This window comes from Diceros bicornis, chromosome 27 (genome assembly GCF_020826845.1).
Source record: "Diceros bicornis minor isolate mBicDic1 chromosome 27, mDicBic1.mat.cur, whole genome shotgun sequence".
Taxonomy (NCBI): domain Eukaryota; kingdom Metazoa; phylum Chordata; class Mammalia; order Perissodactyla; family Rhinocerotidae; genus Diceros; species Diceros bicornis.
Window position 1 is genome coordinate 39,815,763 of NC_080766.1, and position 23,418 is coordinate 39,839,180.

At 45.4% G+C, this 23,418-nt stretch overlaps 1 protein-coding gene across 1 annotated transcript in view; it reads left to right on the plus strand.

Moving 5' to 3' along the window:
* Nucleotides 1-18,236, plus strand: part of PCP4 (Purkinje cell protein 4) — a 30,921-nt gene extending 12,685 nt beyond the window's left edge. The window contains exon 3 of the mRNA XM_058523363.1: nt 17,833-18,236. Coding sequence (XP_058379346.1) covers nt 17,833-17,960 — 128 coding nt within the window. The 3' untranslated portion in view covers nt 17,961-18,236. The remainder of the gene's footprint in view (nt 1-17,832) is intronic.
* Nucleotides 18,237-23,418: the final 5,182 nt, after the last annotated feature.

Consider the following 23,418-nt stretch of genomic DNA (forward strand, 5'->3'; position numbering starts at 1 on the left):
TTTGACATTCTTAGAGCAATTAGGCTGTCCCTGTGAAGGTTAATGCATGTGCTCGGCGGTCACCCTCAGCCCCCTACAGGTGTCATTCAGAGGTGAAGGGAGGTGGCTGAAGACGGAGGGTGGGGGGTGGCACTTAACTGGAAGGCAGCCAGGCAGGGGTGGGCATAAGGGTGGATGCCGAGCTGTGCGCATCTCAAGCCAGCCTGAAGGGAAACTCAGCAGGAGCCCAAGCCAACTGCGAAATGGGGGTGGGGAGGCAGAGCAGGCACGGTTCCTGCCAGGAATTCAGGCTTATCAGAGCGGGAGGGAGGGGACAGCAGCTTCCAGCCGTCTGGGATTCGGGGCTATCAGGGACCAAACAGGGGTGGGGCATGGTCAGGCACCCTCCAGTGAGCTGGGGCTGGAAGCCACACACCCACACACCACGGGCTTCCAGAAAAGCTGCCTTCCTGGGGCCCACAGCATCTGTGGATGACTCACCTAGCCGTCCTCAGCTACAAGACAGGTGGGGAGAAGGGGCTGCCAGCGACTCCAGGTGTTCCTGGGAAGGCCTGGAAGAGCGGCTTCCTGACTTGGAGTGATGATGAGAGATGCAGCCCTGTGCTCTCCCCAGCCAGTGCCTCAGGTAGGAGAGGCTACAGGTCGCCTGCACTGTCCCGGAGAGGCATCAAGGAGCAGATTTGCTTCCATTTTACATCTCTCTTGGATTCCTTAGTTTCAGAACCTTGAATTAAACTTCAAACATGTGGCTGCAAGATCAGCTGCTTAAAAAAATATGAGAAAGGACCAACCATCTCTTTCTTTTAATTAAGTACAAACCAGAACCCAAATCTTCATCTCGCTCCTTCCTCACACAACCAGGGGAATTGTTCTTTTGGGAAGTAGGTGAGGACATTTCCCCAAGAAATGAGGATTTGAACCCCTTCAATATAAACCATACTTTGAAAGTTCAAGAACGAAGAAGGGTAACCAATATGGCGGGATCATTGAATTTAAAATGTCATTATTTATAAACTTCATTTTTTCCAGCATTAATGTGAAGGAATATTCATTATTATTACTGTTATTTACAGAAATTGCCACTTGTCATGGGTGAGAAAGATAATTATTTGCATATTACTAGATTTAATTTAATAAGACATTAAAAAAATTATATTTCCATTGAAGGTTACCCGCTTCCTCCCAGAAAAATAACTAACAGTAGATGCTCCGAATCAACCCTCTGGGATTCCGTTTGCTTCTTGCTACATCTGTCCTGTTCCAGTTGCCACTTTCCCTTCCCTGCTGGGATCTGGAATCGAGTAAGACCACTGACTAGCTGAAATGTGTATTGATTCAACAGCCCCAGATGAGGGGCAGGGGACAAGGGGGAAACGGGGACACAGCGATACGGCCTCCTTCACAGTGTTTATGAGAACACTCCTTCCAGTAATTTATGAGGATGCGAAAGGGAAGCGAGCTGCTATTTTTGCTCTTGGCAAGTGGCTTCTTCAATATTTCTAAAGCACGTGTTTCTCTCTCTACCGTTCCACCGTCCAGACCCTGACGAATATTGAAAATTGAACCGTGTTCCGGCGTTCACTTAGAAAGCACAATCTTCTCGGATGTCAGAGAGATGCTTTCATGGCTAGGAGCTAATGGGAGCTAAGTAACTCCCACTTCAGACGTCTCCCATTGCAATCACCTCACAGACCCAAGTTCAGCGGGACGGACCTTGGTACACGTCAGAGCTCATTTTCCACAGCAGAGTCACAAATGGTGCTAAATCACAACGAGATGATGGGTCTTCTTGCCTGTGACCTTTCTTAGATTTTAGGGTTTCGGAGTTTCAATGCAAACATAAACTGTTTGGCAGTTTGAATTGACGTGCGCTCACCAAGATTCAATTTCTCACCAGTCCATAAAGAACATATTTTTAGATTGTGCTTTGAAAATGGGCTGGGTCATCAGAAATGGCCCATGAAGATGCCTGTTGTAGATTATAATGCATTTTCTGGCCATGAAAAGTGCTCTAAATGTTCCTCCCAGGTAGTCACACTCCATAATTCTTTCCTAGGAATTTCGGAAGAAAATAGAGAAATGTTTAGCATCAAATTTTTGCTGGGTTCATCCATGGCTTAGCTGACACCACGAGGCCTTCTCTGCGAGGCTTCAGCATTTCAGTTGATAGGTTTCCTACCTTTTAGCCATTTCCCCTGATTGTGGAACCTCTGAGCCTGCTCCGCTGCCTGGTCTGGCTAGAAAACCAGGTCTGATTCTCTGTTTGCTCGTGAAGGGCAGGGGGAGGGTGAATCCCCAAAGTCTCTCATTCCTGCTCTTCTGTGGTTTGGCCATTTGCTGGTGGTTCATCCACAGTGAATCGTTTCATCTCTGTGGGTCCAATTCCTCACTGTGGGACTATGTTGTCTTTAGGCTCTGGTCTAATTTTGACAATTTATGATTCTGTGGCCTTCTCTTTCCTGGGACACTATAGAATGTTTGACTTCTTTTGATTTTATTTTCTGCACATGGCAAGGGACTATCGCCTGTGGGTCTGAAGGAGAAATACGATACTATTTCTTGGTGGAAGCTGTAGAGGGGAAAGAAGGTACAGTGGACAGAATTTGAATAGGATTGTCACCAGCTGCGAGCATGTGATAACAAATAACATAACTATTTCGACAAAATGAGTGAAAATGGGAAAATTCGTTTTCCGATCTGGACAAACTGTGTGTTTCAACTAATTGACTGCAGAACACGGAAAGAGTGCTCATTTCCTTGCACATTTCCATGGCATGCATTCAGTTTTGCAACGAGGCTGCCCTGCCAGGGACTGGCCTCCAGGTGAGGCCAGGTGTTGACCACAACGGTCCACTCATCGCAGGAACACAAAAGATGCTGGTGGCCTCCCAGGGCTGAAATGGGCACACCTGGGCACATAAAGAGGCTGCTGTCAGCCCTCCTTCACCCTTGAAATTAAATTGTTACTGCAATGTTGCAACCAGAAGGTATTCCAATCTTATTTTGAAACTTTATAACCATTTCACTTGTGGGCCTAATGCCACTTGGTGCCACGTAAGCATGATTGGAATCGTGGGTGAGGTTGCCAACGTGTACCCTCTCCAACCCCGTGGGAATTGAACATTGAATCACAGCTATTTCTTGAAAATGTCTCATTTGCATTTTCTACAAATCCAGCCCATGACACCTTAAATTATGGCAAGGCATGGGGGAGTTGAAGCATAATTTTGAAATTATGGGCCAGATTCGTTTGTGGAAGGCTAGAATAAGGTCTTAGAAGATATTGTGAACTACCTGTAGATAAAATGTTCAGTCTTATTCTGTTCACACATCTCAAAGTTGAACAAAACCATAAAATCTTGCCAATTACATATCTGGGCTGGAAGCAGGCGCTTAGGTCATCCTGGTCATTCACAGCGGGCAAAATATAACCCCGTGGTGTATATTTCCTCAGTTCAGTTTAAAATGACTTTAGTGAAAGGTCAGATGCCACCCTCTGGGGAACGCTTCCATTTTCTAATAGACTGATGTTAGACATTATTTTTTTTATAACGTTCTATCTAAATTGGTTTCCCCCATCACTTTCTTGACATCGGCCTCTATTAATGCTCCCCTGAGCTACAGCAACCAAAAATGGATATTATATCATTGCCTAAATTTTTGATCTAGACAGAAATGCTTCTACGACCTCTGTTGATAATTAGAATCCTTCAAGGAATGATATTTCAGTGCTGGTCCTTTGAATAATTATGTGTGTTTTTTTAAACTATTTCAAAACAATAATTTTGGACCATGTTGCCTGATACTGGAAATGTCTCTGTTTTTGGAATTCTTGAAATAAATACACTCTGTTTTATTTTTGATCTGTAAGAACTTCTGGAAGGAGGCAGTTTGAAGGCCTGCACAAAGGGCAGGGGACTTGCTGTCTTGTCACAGTGTCACCTAAAAGGCCCTGCTTAGACAGTGGTGATGGCTCGTTGGACCAAGCACAGCCCACATCTGAATGTTCTCCAGGTGTTCACCACCTGAGCCAGTAGGAGAGAAGTCTGGAGCTTCAGAACTTTCCACTACCTGGGAAAGCGCTTCTTATCCCATTTCTTCTTGAGACTAATTGTCAGAACATTATAATTAAATAATTCTTAAAACTAAAACCAAAACTCTGCTGTTAGCTAGTCCTTCTGAGTCTGGGGCTCTCTATGCAGCTCAGCTACCTAGGCCGGAAACCACATAGCTTTATTCCTTCTTGGGATTTTGACTTGATTCTCTTTTTACAAATATGTAAACCCATCTTCCTGGTAAGTAGAATAATAAAACCCAAAGCTTAAAATGACTCTCCTCTAAAAAGCTATTTCCAACAAACCAGCAAGTCCTTGGCCCTGCACTTAAGATAGTGCCATTTAAAAAATGCAAATGGAAGCCATGTGTCTTGGTTTCAAACATACCAGAAGAATGTGGAAGACTGGGGCTGTGGATTCAGGAAACCAGAGGGTGTGGAGTTTAGATCCACAGGCTGGCAGTTCCTGGAACCCAGAGCACATCTACGTTTACACATAAGTACACACTTACGAACAGTGGCACACACCTCTGTGCAGAACCCATCCCATCCTCAAGACATTCCGACAGGGAGTGCTTGGTCACCTTCAGAAGGTTTGAAGAGTATTTTAAAATATGGGAAGTCGGGGACACATGTAGTCTCATCTATTTCCGCTCCTCTTTTTCTTGTCGCACGTGAAAAGCGTAGAAAGTGAAGTGAAGCACAGGATGCGTGACTGGATGGGGAATCAGGTTTGGTGGGAGCCTTGAGTTTGCAATTTTGAGCAGAAACGGGCATTAATCAGCCCAGCTGCAGCTGGACCTGGCACGGACCTGGCTCTGGCTTTGCTTCACAGACCCCCTTTCAAGGCGTCACTCAGAGCTTTGCATCCAAAGTCAAGTTCTATATATGTGGTGGATGCATCTGTCCAATAGTCTTGTGCATCTAAGAAAGCTTGTAATCCCTGAAAATCCGTAAAGGAAAATGGCTGGCCGCCCGGATTAGAGGCGCAGGGCCAAAGAGCCAGAGAGGAATGTGTCCGGTGCGATAGTGCAGCCCCTTGGCTTAGCTGCCGGCGAGGGTCCAGGAAGAATGCAGAAACATCTGCCCGGCTGAGGCTGGACACTGGCGCACGGCTGGAGAGAGGCATCCTCAATCAGGCAGCGCCACAGAGAGCAAGGGAAGGAGAAGAGGCCAGAATCCCAAAGTCTGAAAACAGCTCTGGTCCCCTTCTGGCGAGCATGTAATGATTTTTCAATCCATGCTGCTGTTTGCTTTCCGTTCACGAAGCTTGATTATTTATTCTACGGATCCCAGGGCTTATCTGCCCTGTAGTCTTTCTCTTCCTTCTGCACCGAGTCCTGGAACGCCTTCCATTTGCCTTAGCTGCTGCCTTTTCCCTTTAAAGTCAGAATCATTAGAATGATAGGGGAGGGGAGTCAGAAACTCAATGGGCTCATGTCAGGTTTTCCATATTCGTTAGGCGAAATGATGCTCCTTTGAGGCTACTTGAAAATGTCCTGTAATTATGATTGCATTTGACTTTTCCTTCTGTTTAAAACTGGGGCACTTTATAAAATTCTCTATGGTGGCGAAAATTTCAGAGTTTAATCCTTTAAAACTGGTATTTTGAAGTTTAGAAGCTAGGGGAAAAAGTGAGTTTGAGAATGTTCTACCCTTCTGAAATGGTAAAACCAGGTAATATAAAAGAAAGGAAAAAATTCAAATTATTTCAAATTCTAAAAGGAAGGAAAAAATGGACGTGGAGCAGAATGAAGGAGTGGGCTAAACCCTGATGCCGGAAAATGCCCCCTGAGGAGCTGTAACTTGCTCACATGTTTCCTATATTTTCAAGCACTTGAAAAGCTACATGCTTTCAAAAGCTGGGAGTGGCTATTCCACTGCTGGGTATTTATCCAAAGAACTTGAAAACACCAATGCACAAAGATACATGCACCCCTGTGTTCATTGCAGCGTTATTCACAACAGCCAAGACTTGGAAGCAACCTAAGTGCCCATCAAAGGGACGAATGGATAAAGAAGATGTGGTATATATACACAATGGAATACTACTCAGCCATAAGAAACGATGAAATCCAGCCATTTGTGACAACATGGATGGACATTGAGGGTGTTATGCAAAGTGAAATAAATCAGAGGGAGAAGGTCAAATACCGTATGATTTCCTTCATTAAGTAGTAGATGATAAGAACAATAAACAAACACATAGAGACAGAGATTGGATCGGTGGTTACCAGAGGGGAAGCGGGGAGGGAGGAGAGCGAAAGGGATAATTCAGCACATGTGTGTGGTGATGGGTTATAATTAGTCTTTGGGTGGTGAACATGATGTAATCTATGCAGAAATAGAAGTATAATGGTGTACACCTGAAATTTATACAATGTTATAAACCAACATTACTGCGATAAACAAAAAATTAAAAAAAAAAGATAGCAAAAAAAAAAAAAAGCTGGGAGTGGAAGAGTGTGGAGGGAGAAGCTGATGCTACAGGAGGGGAAAAAGGATAACAGGAAGCAGGGAAGCCTGAGAGTGATGGCTGGCAAAGGTTACCGAATATGCAGGAAATATTACTGTAAAAAGATAGAAGTTTTTAAAGTAGTAAGTGCTATAAAGAAATGGCCATCCATATCAGAAATTGAATAGACATATATATCAGAAGAAAAAACATATAGTTAAGGGAGGAAAAGGAAGCCATACTGTGCACAGTGACGTATATTTGAATTTCTGCTATCAGCTTGAAATAAAATGTTTTCAAATGAATTACACACGTATGTGTGAGTACATAAGGTTTATCTACAAGAGATTGAAACCCTAAAATAACAACAGCTTAAACTGTAAAGTTTATTCCTCTCTCATACAAAAGGAGTCTGGAAGTATGTGGTTGAGGACAGTCAGGATAGTTTCAAGGAGCATCAAGCATCTGATTAGTGTTTTGTCATCCTCAGCATAAGACTTCCAACTTATGGTCCAAAATGACTGGTTGAGCATCAGCTATTGCATCTGCATTCCAGCTAGCAGGAAGAAGAGAGGAACAAGAAAAAAGCGGAAAGAGTGTCCGTCAGCTTTCTTTTAAGGAGATTTCTTTCTTTGAACCACATCATATTGACCAGAACCTAGTTGTGTGTATGGCTGCACCCAGTAAGGAGGATGGAAACCTTGTTCTGGGTAACCATGTACTCAGCCCCAAATCAGGGGTTTTATAACTAGGAATAAAGGGGGAAAAGGGAGGCAAGGAGCAGACTCGGCCACGTTTCTGCTCATGGAGTTTCTTGAACACTTACATACCTGGCTGGCTTGCACAGAGGGCTGGTCTAGAATGTTAGAGGTCTCATTTGTCCTCCATCCCCCAATCAGCTTGAAGTCATTTTTCTTTGTCAGAGGGTGAGGGAGGGTGAGCTGTGGCATATTTGACAGGGATTGCCGTTAGGGAAGTTAACGCTGATTCCTAGGAAGGAGTTTTCATTCTCTCCATGTGCTCAGAAGAGGAAAGAAACATTTGGTATGTTACCCTCATCTCCGAAAGGATTCTCATTTATCTACTTTCCTTGAACTTCTTCTCTAGCAAGTACTAAAGAATCTTTTTTGCAAATAAAGTGAAAGCCTGTCATCTGATCCCTAAACTCATGGGGTTGTCCCTTTCCTTATATAACATCCCTCTCCTCCTCCAGCCCCACGTAAACTAGGCGTGCCTGTAAGGGATGGTGGCACAGACAACAGAATTCACTCTTGCTAGATTCAGTAGAAAGGGGTTTGTTGCAGGGTGTCACTGCCTTACAGAATTTCTGGGGGGCAGAGACCCCAGCCTGGAGCGGGCACAGTCAGGAACAGTGCATACAGCAGCACTCAACAACACGGCACGTCCTTCCAGCAGAAGCTCCACGGCTGCTGCTGCTGCCTGGCACGTGACACCAGGCACAGGATGGTGGATGTCCCTACGTCTGCCCCAAAGAGACCCAATGCCTCCGCCTCCGTGCTTGCCAGAGGTGGGATCTTCCTGTGTGTGGTTGCCACCCCCGGCACTCACTTCTGCCTTCTTAGATCCTGCCACAGTGCACCTGCTTGGCTGGCCCTCAGCCTGGGCGGCAGAATTCTCCTCTCAGGACATCTGGGAATGGATTTCCTCCAGCATCTCAGCATCTGTGGTGGAGGGAGGAGCTGGAAGGAGAGAGTACTGGGTGAGCCAGTCTGCACACCACCATCTCTGAAGATAATAATCCTGCATTTGTCCTTGCTCTTTACCCATTACACAGCAGGCCAGTGCGCGCTCTCTGCTTGTCCCTCCAATCATCTTGAGAGAGAACCAAGCCTTGATTCATTATCACCCCCATTTCAAACACAGGGGAGGATCTGAACCTCAGAAAAGCAAATCTGACCACACTCAGTCAGTCAGAACTTGAATTTGAGCCTTCCTTAGTGAAGCTGTGTCTCATCATACCTCATCTGCCTGTCTTTATTTTTTTCCCAGAAGATGTAGGCATTTTGACAAGTGTTATGGGCTGACTTATGTCTGCCATCTTAAATTTGTGCATTGAAGCCCTAGACCCTAGAACTTCAGAATGTGGCTGTATGTGAAGACAGGGCCTCTAAAGAGGTAAATTGAGGTAAAATGAGGTCATTAGGTGGGCCCTAGTCCAAGATGACTAATGTCCTTATAAGAGGAGATCAGGACAGAGGGAAGACCATGTGAGGACACAGGGAGACGACGGCCATCTACACGCCAAGGAGAGAGGCCTCAGAGGAACCAGCCCTGCTGACACCTTGATCTTAGACTTCCAGCCTCCAGGACAGCAAGGAAATAGATTTCTGTTGTTTCAGCCGCACATCCTATGGTACTTTGTTAAGGCAGCCCTAGCAGAATAATACTACAAGGAACCAATTTTGCCTTTGCAATAGAAAAGTTATTTTTTTCAATGATATTTGTATCTTCTTTTTTGGTTCTCTTCCTAGGCTTAATGAATTTGGGGGAAAATTGGATCTCATCCATGCTCATTCTTTTCCATCGATTCCCACATTTGTGAGATAATCATTTGATTATCTAAATGCTACAGTTGGGTAGTCATTTTATATAAGCAAGGTGCATATAGGTAGGGACCAGAGAAATGGAATAATGGGAAACAGAGGGGTTGGAAGTGAAGTCTCATTTTCAGCTGACCAAACTAGGCTTTGCGTGAACCATAGCACGATTTGAACAGTGGAGACAGTGGGTTCAGAATGCCTCTATTTCAGGACACAAGAGAATTTCTCTTTCTTTGCAAAAGACCTAAGTACTAAAGAAGGTGCTAACTTGGTAAATGGAAAGTTAGAAGAAATGAGAATTGTGTTTTTACTTGACGTGAGAAGACAATAGATGCAGAAAGCCCCCTTGCCCGTTGCTGCTAATGCCTGACCCTGCTCGTTAATCTCTGCCGCTTAACAAAGACCTGGAAAATTGCAATTCTCCGCACCAGTGGCCCCTGTTCAATAAGCCCCGAGCCAGAAGGCAGGAGCGAGGCTGCTGAATTCCGTGCTCCCGCCCGGCAATGAAGGGACTGTTTTAACTCGGGAACGACTGGCTGAAGGATACTGTGGTGTCTTCATGCTTCATTTCCTTTTTAAGCTGTTGTGGTTTTTTATTGACATTTCATAAAATGGATGCTCTATGCCAGCATTTTTATGAACTGGATATACAAATTTATTTTTATTATTTTTTTCTCTTGGGAGGAATCGACCTTTTCCCTAACATTAGATGCCTTGTTGTCTGGGTATATTTCGATCCAATTTGAGGCTTAGGAGATAAAAATTCCAATCCTCACTTGCTTTTCTTACTTGTTTCTTTGCTTTCCCTGCCTCGAGGGCCTGGTTTTGGGTCCTTAGGAAGGAAGCCACACTGGTTCTCCGTGGCCAGTGGGTGGCCTGGTGCAGGAGAGGGCAGATAGCCAGCTAAGAGGCTCCAGGAGCCAAGGGCTCTGTGTAAATTAAGTCTATCAAGGGCAATACAACTGATAGATGCTAATTCTTTCCAAATTAACATCATACTTTGAAAGAAGGTAGGACCTTCTAAGGACCTTGGCATCATAATACCCCATTTGCAAGGCGTACTTAAGTTAAATGACTGTTATTTCTTTATGGCGTGCTAAAATTTAGGTCCTTTTATAGCTCGCTCTGTGCTGTGCCTCCAAATCAAGGCAAACTCCCACTCAGGACAATTATATCCCAATTTATTGCTTATGCGCAAATTTCTGATCCACAGGATTAGGGCTTAGGAGGTAATTTGTTTCTATAAAATAAGTCTTAAGATATGGAGAGTCTTAAATACATAAACGAAAGTCTTTACCTGTGTGTGTGTGTGTGTGTGTGTGCTCGTGCGCGCGTGTGCTCAAGCCCCTGCGTTCTTGACTTATTGCCAGTACCTCTAGTCATTGACTTTACATCATCAGAAACTCAGAAAGAAATGTATTTAAGAGTTCCTTTGATCAAGCGTGGGGGTTATTTTGGAATGATGCTGGGTTTCAAACTTATCATCATATCTTGGGTTGTTCAGGATCTGTGAATAGCTGTCTTATGCCCTGGCTGACTACATGTCTTTTAATTTCTCGAGACTTTATGCTAATTATTTGAAGTCTGTCGCTTAGATTGTGAATGCGCGGATGAAGAATAATTTTTCAGAAACTGTTGTTTCTTGTCACCAAGAGCCCCTGCTGCCCCTCCTCCTGGACAGATGGTCCTAGCCTCCTGCTTCCACCTCCGTCCTTCCTGGAGGCCTTACCTGACACCTTTGTGCACACACACACACTCTCCCGCTCAGCACTCTGCTTTATTTTTGGAATTTCTGAAATTCTATTACTTATTTGTGCATTTACCTTCTTATTTCCTATTTTCCCCAGGAGAACAGAGGTGTGGGCTTGCTCTCTGCTCTCTCCTAGCCCCTAAAACAGTGATGGGCCTGTGCTAGGCACTCCAGACCATTTCAAGAATTTGGCATAAATTCTCCCTGACAGCCTGGTAAACAAGCAGATTTTGCAAAGTGGTTGACTGTGTCATGTATTCAGGACATGGACCTGGACCATTCATGGACCATTTAAGGTTTTTTAGCAACACTAACTCGTCCATGTGAATGCTGCCATCTTGGCCTGTGTCTAAGGAGCTGAAAGGAATGCAACTCTGCAGAATAAAACCAAGACTTGGAGCAAGACCTGGGTTCTGAATTAGCCCTTAGCCAGTACTCACCAGGTGATGCGTGGCATGGTCTCTGTGCCTTTGTAGAATGGGGACAATGAGCACTTCCTGCAGCTCTCGTAAGTGGTGACGGATGTCAAGCAAAGCACAGAATATAAAGCTACTTCAAAACTTATAGAGGCCCAGAGTTAAATCAGCTGCTGTTCTGGGCTGAATTGTTCCCCCCACAAATTCAAATGCTGAAGCCCTGACCTCCAGTCCCTCAGAATGTGGCTATATTTGGAGATAGGGCTGTTAAAGAGGTGATTCAGTTAAAATGAGGTCGTTAGGGTGGGGTCTAATCCCATCTCACTGATGTCCTTGTAACAAAGGAGACACAGTGAGGACACAGGGAGAAGGTGGCTGTCTGCAAGCCAAGGCGAGAGGCCACAGGGGAAACCAACCCTGGCGACACCTTGATCTCAGACTTCCAGCCTCCAGAACTGTGAGAAGATACTCTTCTGCTGTTTAAGGCACCCAGTGTGTGGTACTCTATTATAGCAGCCTGAGCCGAGTAAAACAGGTGCTCAATTAGCATCAGTTGATGGGCTGTAGGACTGATTTGATAACCACTAGACTCCATGTTTATGAGAATAGATAAACCCAAATGGGATTTTAGTATGTCAAACCTTTTCCCCAGTTGATGGATTTTCATGACAATATCAGAGACTTGTCATATTCATTTGAGATTGTCTTCAGCTGGTAGTAGTTCCTTCTTTTTATATTTATGATTCTCTATTTTATGTTTGCCATCAAATGATCTGTAAAAGAAAATCCACTTAAGTCTATGAGGGAGGTTCTTTTTAATGCTCAATAAAGAGTGGCTCTTATTACGATGACATTTTTAGAAGGGCTACCTGAATGTTTCTTTTATGACATAATAAAATACAAAATAGCAGGGCCACTTCCTGTCTCAGTTTCTGCAAGAAAAAGGCAATATTTCAGAAAAGTAGCATAAGAAATTTCTACACTAGTCCAAGTGTAAATCTGAATAGGACTGCGTTCCTTCCTGGTGGGGAGGTCGCGAATCACGAGTCGTTTTGAGCCTAAAGACCCATCGTTTCTTCACTGTGCTGGGCTTCTTCCTCGGCAGGGCTGTGTGTCATATCTTGGGTGTTTGGTGAAGTTTCTGCCTGCGGAGAAAAGTCTCATTGCTGGGGGTTGTTTTGTAGCTGTGCTCTTTGTTCTGAGAGAGAGAAGTGGGGAGAGAAGGTAGAGGGAAACATGGATAGACGGATAGTGGAGAGGCAGATAGGTAATGCAGCAGATAATGCCAACTTCCAGTCTGATAGATTTTGACCCTCATTTCCTCAGACTGCCTCACATCTTTGAGACGGGGTCTTCCAGGTAAAGGACGTGGCAGAGTTTGGGTGAAGTCTGAAGAGCTTGTGGGGGATCCTTCTCCTCATGTCTATGGTCAGGAAGTCAGATTTCCGCCCATTCAACAGGGGAGCTGGCAATCACCATCTTTTTCCATTAAACCAATGATTAGGATGAATAATCTCTTGACCATTCTCCTGGTCAGATTCAGAATTTCTACACAGAGGGACACACAGAAATGACAAAATTCCAGAACCCTGGACAGATACAAAGAATAATGACGGTGCAGTAGTGGACAGTTTACAAAGTGTCTGGTGAAATATTGCTCACTCAGACTGATGAAAAGCTGCCGTCTTGAACCAGGCAGCCAACGCGTTTTGCCTGCTTCAGGCAGCGGAATCCTAAATAAAAATGTCAGGTAGAGCCCATCCAGTCCAGATATAAGCCTGCAGACATCTTTGTGAAGCAACAAGTAGGAGGATAAAGGGAATGGTTGGGGCCACCTGGAAATAAGAATGGCACGTGATCTCCCTGCACTGCTCATTTAGATCTACTGTCCCTCCTGGCAGAGGAGCTGTGCAGAGGGCCCGGTGCCTTCAGTGCCCCCTAGCTTTGGTGATGGGGGCCACCCTTCTGCACTGTCCCAGGTTTGTATTCACAGGACCTGTGAGTCACGGGCTGCCAGGTCTTTAGGTATAGTCTCTATGCCTTGTGCTGTTGATCTGGGGCCATCCCGTCAGAACCCCAATAAACACCACCTGTCACTGGAGAGGCTGGAGAGGGCCCAATGCCTCAACAGCCGAGTGGCCAGCCCTGCAGGAAAGCATTCCTTTCCACTCTGCATTAGGTCCCAAGTATCTGTGAGTCTCACCACTGAGCAGACGCAGGGCCCTGGGGCTGGGGAACCCTGTGTCTGCCCATGTCCCCCTCTACTTGCTTTGCAGCTGCAACCTCCCCAACACCATTGGGCCTGTGGTTTAATTTACAACATGGCCTTGATCTGCACATAACACTGGGACCTAGGGGGAGCAGGATTTTAAAAAACGATTTTACTTCTCCGTTTTCTAGATGAGCAAACTGAGACCCAGAGAACTGATGAACTCTCCGTAGTCACAGAGCAGCCGGAGACACCCCCAAATCCACTGCCCCCTGCATCTGCCTCATTGGGAGCGGGAGGATCTGAGGATTGGAGGGAGTCAGCCTCTTTCCCGAGGAGGCTGAAGGCAGCTGTCTGCCTGGTGCGAGGGCTGTCATCGTTTATTCCCTGGCCTGGTGCTGGTGGCAGGTGCTGTTCTAGGCAGGCAGGGGCTTAAAAGCCCACCCAGAGCTCCCAGGCATGAGAACCGACCATCAGTGGCGATTTCTCTGGTGCTAGTGCCTGGGCCCCTGGGCCCAGGGCTGCCTCTGTGTTCACCCAGGGTGTCTCTGGTCCTGCTGGGCCTCAACAGGCTGCTCCAGGTCACACCTATGCCTCACTAATTCCCTTGTCCTCCCGCGAGGGCTGCGTATCTGAATGTGCCTGCCCTGGGTGCCCTGACCATATCCTGAGTGCCTCTTGCATGAAACAACACTTCCTTACTCTGTTCCAATGTGGCCACATTTTCCATCTGGGAGAGAAACCTCCCACCTTCTTCACCGTGTCATCAGTGGACAGTGCCCCTCAGCTGGCCCCATAAAGTCTTTGCCTTGGCACCTCTCCGCCTCCTCCTTGAGAGGCCTGGTGGTGGAAGTTGGGGTGAAGAACCCCTCCCATGTGGAAATGAAATGGTTACCACTGAGAGTGACTGACTTGGTTTAGTCCTCCAGACAAAGGCATGCACTGGACAGCTGCCTCTCCTATGAGTTAATGGGCTCATTTGCAATCAACGGTTACTAATTGAACACCTGTTAAGTGTCAGGCCCTGTGTGAGCTGCTGGAACAAGACAGATGAAGTCCTTGCCCTCGTGGAGCTCACACCGTAGTGGGGTGATGGGCCACAAGCCTGGAGTAGAGAAGGAAGGAGAGTGAGGTAATGATTGCCTATGAAGAACCATAATGTGGGGCGAGGGGATGGGTGCACACTACAGGGAGCGCACCTGCCCAGGGCCTTTCCTGTCCCCAGCAGACGTGGCCGAGGTCTTCTTTCTGGGTTTCAGCAGCAGGAAGGGCCCCTGGTGCTGCCAGTGGGTAACCCACCTCCGCCCTGGAGTGACAGGGAAGGGAGGCAGTCATATGGCCACGCTGCACCTTGCTGTTGTCGCCATCACCTGTGTCATGGGAGGGGAGCCTTGGCAGGCACTGGATGACTCGGATTTCTGCAAGGCTTGAGGCTCTGCAGAGTGGCTCTGAGGGCTGGGGATCTGGCAACGGTCCCTCTGATGCCCTCCTCCATCATCCCTTCGCTTCTGCTGAGTCTGGGGTGCCCAGAGCTATTTTCTAGATCTTAGGACCACATGGAGCCATCTCCAAGCCTGTACATCATTTGCACTGAACTCAGTGCCACGGAATCTAATTAGCCGCCCCTTCTCTACCACAATCCCGGTCCCCCTCCTCTGCTTCCACAAATCCCTGGCTGGCTCAGTGGAAGAAGTAACAATGGCAGACCTTCTCCAAGAAATGCTTGACTCAGTAAATACTTGACAAAGTAAACAGAAAGCAGCAACAATTCTTGGAATATTAGTGGTTTCTTTTTTAAACGTTGTACCATTTTTCAAACGAGGGAGGAATCCATAAATCATTTTTGGCTGAAGATATTAGTTTAAGATATAATTGTGAAATTTATTTTTATGACCCATCCTCACTGTCTCGTTATATACTCCCTAAATATACATAATTTTCTGCATCTTCATTTATCATTTGTCAAAAATAATCTTGCTGTTTTCTTCCATTATTATAAAAGGGAAAAGATGAATCAGACCTTTCAAAAACTTCAGGTTGCAGCAACATTTTACATCTAAAAAAGAAATCTCTCATCTCCTTTTAAATCAGAGTTAATTTTTCCCCTTTATAATTTCGATACAGTAGATGCAAGGTCTCCTTTGGGAGGAAAAATATCTGGGACTCTAAATCATCTCATGACAATTCCTAGTGTTGAAGGTTCTACTTGTTCACAGATGTTGTTGGTATTGAGGCGCTTATTGCTGTGAGCATGTGAGCTGTAGCCATTTGACTTTCAGGTTTACTAGATACTTTTCTCCAGTCCCAGGCTCATGTGATAACATTAATGAGATGTTTTTAAAGTATGGATTTGATCTTCAGGAAAATCCTTCCCCTACCAATGGTCCTGTCCCTTAGCATTCCCTGAAGAAAGGGCCCTTGCAAGGTAAATTAAACTGTGAATGGCTACCTGAGGCACTAAGAAACAATTGCACTTGTTTTCCCGATCATCTGGGCTCTCATGGGTTAAAAAGATGGCCTCTAAATATTCCCTGGACATTGGAGCAGTCAAAATCACCACTTTTATGGGCATCTGAAGCAAATCTGGGGTAGAGGAAAACAATTCTACTGATTTAGGTTATGCACTGATCAGTCGGCAAGGCTTGCAAAGCTAGCGTCCTGTCCTCTTGGGTGGAGGTATGATTGGAGGGCTCCAGGGAGAACCTGCTTAATCTCTAGGAAAATTGACATGAGACTGCTCAAAGATCTGAGAAGGAAATAGCATGCAACCAGATGCATCTGAAATGAGGGCCCATTCACATATATTCTTATCTATCATCTATCTATCCATTATCTCTATCTATCTATCTATCTACCTACCTATCATCTATCTATCTGTCTATCTATCTATCTGTCTATCTATCTATCTATCTATCTATCTATCTATCTATCTATCTATCTATCTATCGTCTATCTGAGAGAGAGAGAGAGAGAGAGAGAGAGAGGGAGGGGACAGAGAAAGCAGGAGAGAAAAAGCCTGCCTCCCTTACAAGCAATCCCAGTGTCCTCCAACCTCTTTGTTAGGGCTACTGTGTGAACATTATTATCCAAAGTCACTGAGAAAGGAAGTGGATGAATGGACCACATGTGGGTTAAATGATGAACCCAGGCTGCCTGGTGACAAAGTCAGGAATAGAGGCCTGCCCCCACTCCCTGGCTGGGGCTTTCTCTCCTGCCTCAAATCCCCTGATTCTCCCGTCCATAGCTGGATGTGCTCATCACACTGTCGGGCTCCAGGTGCAAGTCCAGGCGGCAGTGAGGTTACTGGCCCAGATGCCAGCGATGGGCCCTGTCCCCAGTTCTGCCTTGAGCTAACTCCAGGGCCTTATTTGTCACTTCAAAGTAGCTGGATCTCAGCTCTGGCTGCATCTTAGAACCACCTGAGAGCCTTTTTAAAAAGTAGGACAGTCTAGCCCTACCCCAGGGACACTGATGTATCTAACTTGGCCTTGCTCTCAGGAGCTCTTCCCACTGCAGCTGTGCAAAGAGGCATCCCTGTGTCTGTATTTTAAAAAAGATGATTTTGGTCATTCTGATGATGAGTTTTCACTGGACTGAAGGGGTTATAAAGATTCTCCTCTTTTAAGACTAGATGATTTCATTTATGTATTCATTTTTAGTACTTAGCTAGAAGTTGGCTGGTGCTCAGTAAGGTACACAGCACAAAAGGCCAGTAGGCACATGTTATCACTTGCCTTGGCTTATATCCTATTTCAATGATCATTACAGTGTGAATTGGTTAAATCCTCCTGGTTTAGCAAACAAATTGCTAAGCCTACCTCATTGGAACAGAATATAAGACTTGTGAAAGTTCAACCTAACTGTGAAGGTCAAATGGTGTCATCCATTCGTGACAATGATAAAAACAGAAGCCCTAATTCGACAATCAAATCTCATTGGCAATAGAAGTAACACAGAAACTCAATGACTTTAACTTAGAGCTGTTGTGAATATCAGGTACTATTTTGTCTATAGCTACAGCACTAGTTAAATTGTATCTAAACTATTTAAATTGTTACTTTCAGGAGAAAGTAACAGCACAGCTAGTATTTTTGACACTATGTGTAAAATCTGGCTTTGAGACATAGAAAATCGTGTAGAGAACATATCTGAGATGTTGAGACTGTGTCCTTGAGTTTCATCATCTCTCACAGGTGTGGAGTTGGGGCAGCCAGAAAACAGCATAGTCTGAGCTCTGATGAGCATCAGGACGCGCTCCACTGGACTTGACTTTGCAAACTAGGTCTTGTGCTAGGAGTGGAGTATGCACCGCATGGTGACTGGCCGCTATCTGCCTTCCCGCTCTCAGCTCAGTGACTGCCTTATGTTTGTGTGTCTCTTGCTACAGATGGGCAGAAGAAAGTTCAAGAAGAATTTGACATCGACATGGATGCGCCAGAGACAGAACGCGCAGCGGTGGCCATTCAGTCTCAGTTCAGAAAATTCCAGAAGAAAAAGGCGGGGTCCCAGTCCTAGCGGGAGAGCCCCTTCCTAGTCTGCCAGAAGACATCGAATTCCACCATCATCTGTCAAGGAATTAAAAGAACAACACCCTAGAGAGAAATCATCTACACACCATACACACATGCACAGCAGTCCCAAAATGCATGTACAGAGACCCTTGATATTTATACCCTGATAGGAAGTGTAGACAATGCAGTTGTGAGTGGCTTAATCTCTGTGTTTGCCTCTAGTATCATTCCTCCTGCAACTAAGTATTTTCCTTGATGTTGTAATAAAATGGAGTTAAGATGCATGATTACAGTGTCTGCCTTCATCTCTCCCTTTGCATTAATCTGGGAAGTTATGACAGTTAGAGGTGACCGCCAGCCGGATGTCGATTCTTCGTCCCTTAAGAGTTAGAGCTGAAACACGGTGCCTTCTGCAAGGAGCTTTTCTGGAGAGAATGAGAGCTCCATTCTCAGCAGTGCCTGTCTCATTTGGAGAGTATTAACTGCCGACTGGCGATGGTAATACATTTTCTTCTTATGATGGAAATAGAGCCCTGTATCCTGGGATGTCAAAGATTCAGATGTTCACTGGGAATTATGACTCATCCAGGAAAACAAGAAGGGGGAGGGAGATGCATCTGTGTCACCCAGGTTTACTCAGCAGGTGTGTTTCAGAACTCCAAAGGGGATGCCCCCACCGTTAAAGGCTATTCTGCCACTTACCTGCAGTTCTCTGCACCTGCAGGGCTCCAGGTGGAAGGCATGTTTTCCGGTGTCCCCCACCTCCCTGAGCTTCTCACGCTGTGATTTGCCCGTGTTAGGATTATTTACCACAGCCTGCAATTTGGAGAAGCTGTCTGGCTTCTCTCCCACCACATCTCTTTCCCTGCAAACCTTGCAGGTAAATTGCTTTGCACACCACAAAGGGGCTCTGCACGCAGCAGACATTCTGTCATGTGCAGAAGATGGCTTCACAGAGACAAGAGCCAGGGGGTTGCGTGCGTGCCTGCCTTGGGGGCCCAGGTGGCAGAAGCCCCCAGCCCCAGAGTCTGGCTGTTGTTGGAGCTTTGCCACATGAGAACCTGATGTGGAAGTTGCATCTCGTCTTCAGCATCCCAAGGTGCTCCGTGACAGCACAATGTCCTGCAGTGGAGCATCAATATCTTTCCTTTGCCAGCTCCTTAACCAAGATCAAGGTGTAGGATAAAGAATGGTGGAAAGAGGAGGGACGGTGGTCTGTGTGTTTGTGTGTGTGCGTGTGCTCACACACATGTGCCTGGGAGTGAAGGTATAAAGTATGGTGGAAGCAGCCAGTAGGCAAGGCAATGATTGGGGTGGAGGTCATGCCACTCCTCTGGCAGGGCCCCGTTTGCCATCACGAGGGTACAGACCAAGAAAGACTGGCTCACTTGGGAGGATTAACTGCCTCAAAAAATCAATCTGAAAACGTGTTTGTTGTCTTGTGTAAGGAGATTCCTCCTCTGGGGCTGTTAGGGACGGGGTGGGAGAGAAACTCCGGGGGTTCCTCTGATGGGTTTCTAGAGAAGCACTAAAGAGGATTGCTTTGGCACTAGCCACCAGCCAGGGCTCCTTGGGGCTCCTGGTAGCCTGTGGTCCCCCCTAAAAAGAGGATAGCAGGTTGAGGCGACACTCTACAGAAAGCTTCCTGAGACCGCAGGGGTACGAATGACACATAAATTAGATGGATTGTGACGTAGTCTTCTTTGGATGTCCCTGAAGGACCAATGCGAAGAAAGTCGGGAACAAAACAAGAGCTTACACAATTTGGATGAGTTCCCTCCACACCCTATTCTCCCAGCACCCCCTTGGTTCCTTTTTACTCTGAATATTTCACATAAGGGAAGCGGGGCCTCCCCTTACTGGGTGTGTCTGGCTCTGATGGCCAGCATGGGTCTCCTCTGGCTCTGACCCATCTGGAAGCAAATCTGGTATTATAGTGAAGATGCTCCCCCTAGAGGGGACTCTCTATGCAAAGCAGGAAATCCTAGGGTGTGGTTCTTCTCCAATGTTCCAAAGGGACAGGAAGTACTCCTTAGTAGTAATGGCTCATTGGTGCAGAAGGAGGAGAGTAGGGTGAGGGCTGTGACGTTTGGAGAGGCCCTCAATGGTTCTGATACACTCCCTCATCCCAGTCACTGATGGTACGTCAATGGTACATTTAACTTCTTAGAGCTACAGGGATGAATTTAATTTTTTGCTCCCCAGGTGGATACATGAGAGTGTAAAACTCCAGCTAACAGCAAGGGGAAGATTCCAAATGTGCCCCCCTCTGCATGGTAATTGGATATGTTGAGTCTATGGCCTCATAGAGCCAGAGGAAGGAGAAGTGGTTTATGGCTCCAGGCTTTGAAGGGTCTTTCCGTTCCCATGGGCTGTAGTGTTTACCCCAGAGGAAAGGAAGGAACTTTCCCAGTGGGGCTGCAAAGGGTGGAGTATCACTAATTCAATTTTGTTTCATGTATACTTATTAATATTAATTTATTTATTTTAATTTATTAATATTAATCATTAATATATTAAGCCCTTAATATTTATATGGCCATCCCTCATCAAGGTACTGGCAGGCTGGTGGGGAAGAGGCCCAGATAAAAAGATGGCAAAATGGAGAGATTCATGCTGTGGCAGAACAGAAGGGAGGCAGCTCATCCAGTCTTGGAGAATCACTGAAATCTTCCAGAGGAACTGTCACCCTCAGCAGCGATTGGAAAGATGATGACAGTTGCTAGGTAAATAAGGGTGGATGGTTGGTTGGTAGAGAAGCGTCTGGGAAAGGCCCAGAGGGAGGAGGTGCTCAGCTTCATAGACCTAGAGGTACAATTTATTAGCATATCCCAGCGTGGGGGACGTGGCTCTGTAACCCAAATGTGGGAAGGCTAGGAGGCAGGACCCCAACACTTGAGACTGGGAACTGGATTCATCTTTGGCTTACAGGTCAGCCAAGTGACTGCAGAGACGTTACCTACCTTGAGCAACTGGTTTCCTTACCATCAAGATGATGATAAAATCTACTTGGCAAGGTGGATGGGAAAATGTTAGGAACTTAAAATGAGATAAAATACATGAGTGCCTGGCTCAATGTAGGTGTCTAACAAATGGAAGCCATTAATAATGGCAGACCCATGTGGCAAAGAGTTAATCATTGCCTCCATCACTAACACCCTTTTTCTTGACTCAATGAAACCCAGAGTTCCTGGGGACTTTGCTTCTCTTGGCTACAGCCTGTTGGGCCAGTGATGGGCACTTGACCCAAGAGGTGGGCTCGGCTAAACAGCATCCTTTTCTTGTGAGTCTGAACTAATGGTGGGAACTGAGCCAGTTAACAGGAAGGAGATGTTGAGTTGGGCTGAAGCTGGTATTATGGAAGGTTAAAGCTGCCAAAAAGCTTTTTAAAAGAAAGCAAAACAAACTATTTTTTTTTTCCAAGAAGCTGCAAAAGACCATTTGGAGAGAGATGCAGGAGGATGATGAGAGGATTTGAGACCCAAGATATACGGGCCCACAAGAGACGAAGAGCACCTAGATTGAGTTAGTCATTTGGTTGCAATGATCAGAAACCTACTCACCTGAGCTAAAAAAAGAATTATTCAGGTCCTACAGACATCCAAGATTAGAACACCCAAGACATCCAAGAAAAGAACAGAACGCCATGGGCAGGGAGAATTACATTAAATTTATAAATAAACTGGGGCATGGGGGGGGGAGAATTGATGTCCTTAGATTATTGTCTTTATAGCATTTGATGACTTTCAGTAAAGTTTTATAGTTTTCTTCATATAGGTGTTTTTGTTCTATTTCTAGGTATTTCATGGCTTTTTCTGTCCTTCTCAATAAAATCTTTTCCAAAACATTCTCTAGTTGGTGTTCCTGTTATCTAGGAAAACTACTAATAACTGTGTATTTAACTCTATCTCTATTCATCATACTGAACTACATAATATCTGATCATTTTTCAGTGATCTTAGGATTTCCAGGTAGACAGTCCTATCATCTGCAAATGACAATAATTTTGTCTCTTCTTTTCCTCTATTTTTCACTCCTTTCTTTTTTATTTTCTTGTCTTCCTTATATTCTATACTTGTGTCTTGATTGTTTCAGTCTCAAGTGATAGCAAAAGACCATCACATGAGATGGTCATTTTCATCGATCATCTATATTGGGTCATGGGTTTTAACTTCAGAGGATCATTTATTCTCAAGTCTTGCCATCCTCTTATTGTACCTTCAAATGAACAAATTTTGTATACCCTGAAGATTAACCTAGATAAATTGGTATCTTTAGTATGATTATAAGGGAAGATTGGAGAGGAGAATGAATTTAGGTTCAGAGGTTATTTAGGATATGTTTTTAAGGTGAGGATTCACATTAATGGTATATTTAGTTTTCACTTGATTCCAATTCAAAGCATAGATCATTGAGGTTGGGTTCCTTGGTCCGTCTGCAATATTCAGTGTCTTAGTCAGCTCAGGCTGCATAACAAAATATTATAGACTGGGTATTCTAAACAGTAGACATTTATTTCTCACAGTTCTGGGGGCTGGAAGTCTGAGATCAAGGTGTTGGCAAATTCAATTCCCTGGTGAGGGCTCTTTTCCTGGTTTGCAGATAGCCTCTTTCTTGCTGTGTCCTCACATGGTGGAGAGAGAGAGAGCTCTGGTGTCTCTTCTTCTTATAATGGCACTAATCCCATCATGGAGGGTCCACCCTCATGAACTCATGTAAATCCGATTACCTCCCAAAGGCTCCACATCTTAATACCGTTGCATTGGGAGTTAGGTCTTTGCCATATGAATTTGTGGGGGGTACAGACATTCAGCTCATAACATCCACCTTCGTAGGAGCAGGGCTCTCCTGTCCTCCCAGATGCCCTTTACTGTAATGTGATCTGACTAAAATAATACGTTGGATGTTATTCATCACCCAGCCGTCTTGCTACGTAGCTCAGGTGTGTTCTCATCGCCTGCCACTACTCCTCTCAGTTGCTGTTTTAATGTTGGCTCCATTTTCCTCATGGCTGTGACGGTGGACTCCGTTCAGTCCACATTGCCCTTTTGGATGTAGTTTGCTCTTTTGCTAACAGATGCTTAATTGAATAAGAATTAGGGTGAGCATAATGCTGCTATGTTACTTCCCTGGAAATTAGGGGTCTGCAGGGTGGGGATAAGGATGGATTTGAATGGGGCCCTATCAGGCTTTATGGATAAAACCACGGGAGGATTGTCAAAGTGGAACCACCAATCTTGTTCTCTCTCTGCCCCTTGCCCTGTAAAGCTAATCTGAATATGTAAATTTTGAACCCCCACAGCTAAGCTTTCTCATTATTTCCACATGCCTATGCTGCTGTAGGGTCTCTGCCACCCGAGTGTTTAAAAAGATGCCATCACGTGAGTCACGACCACTCACAGAGGATGGAGAAGTGCTTCTCTGTTAGAGCTTCTTGAGATTCAGCAGGGGTCCCTCTTACA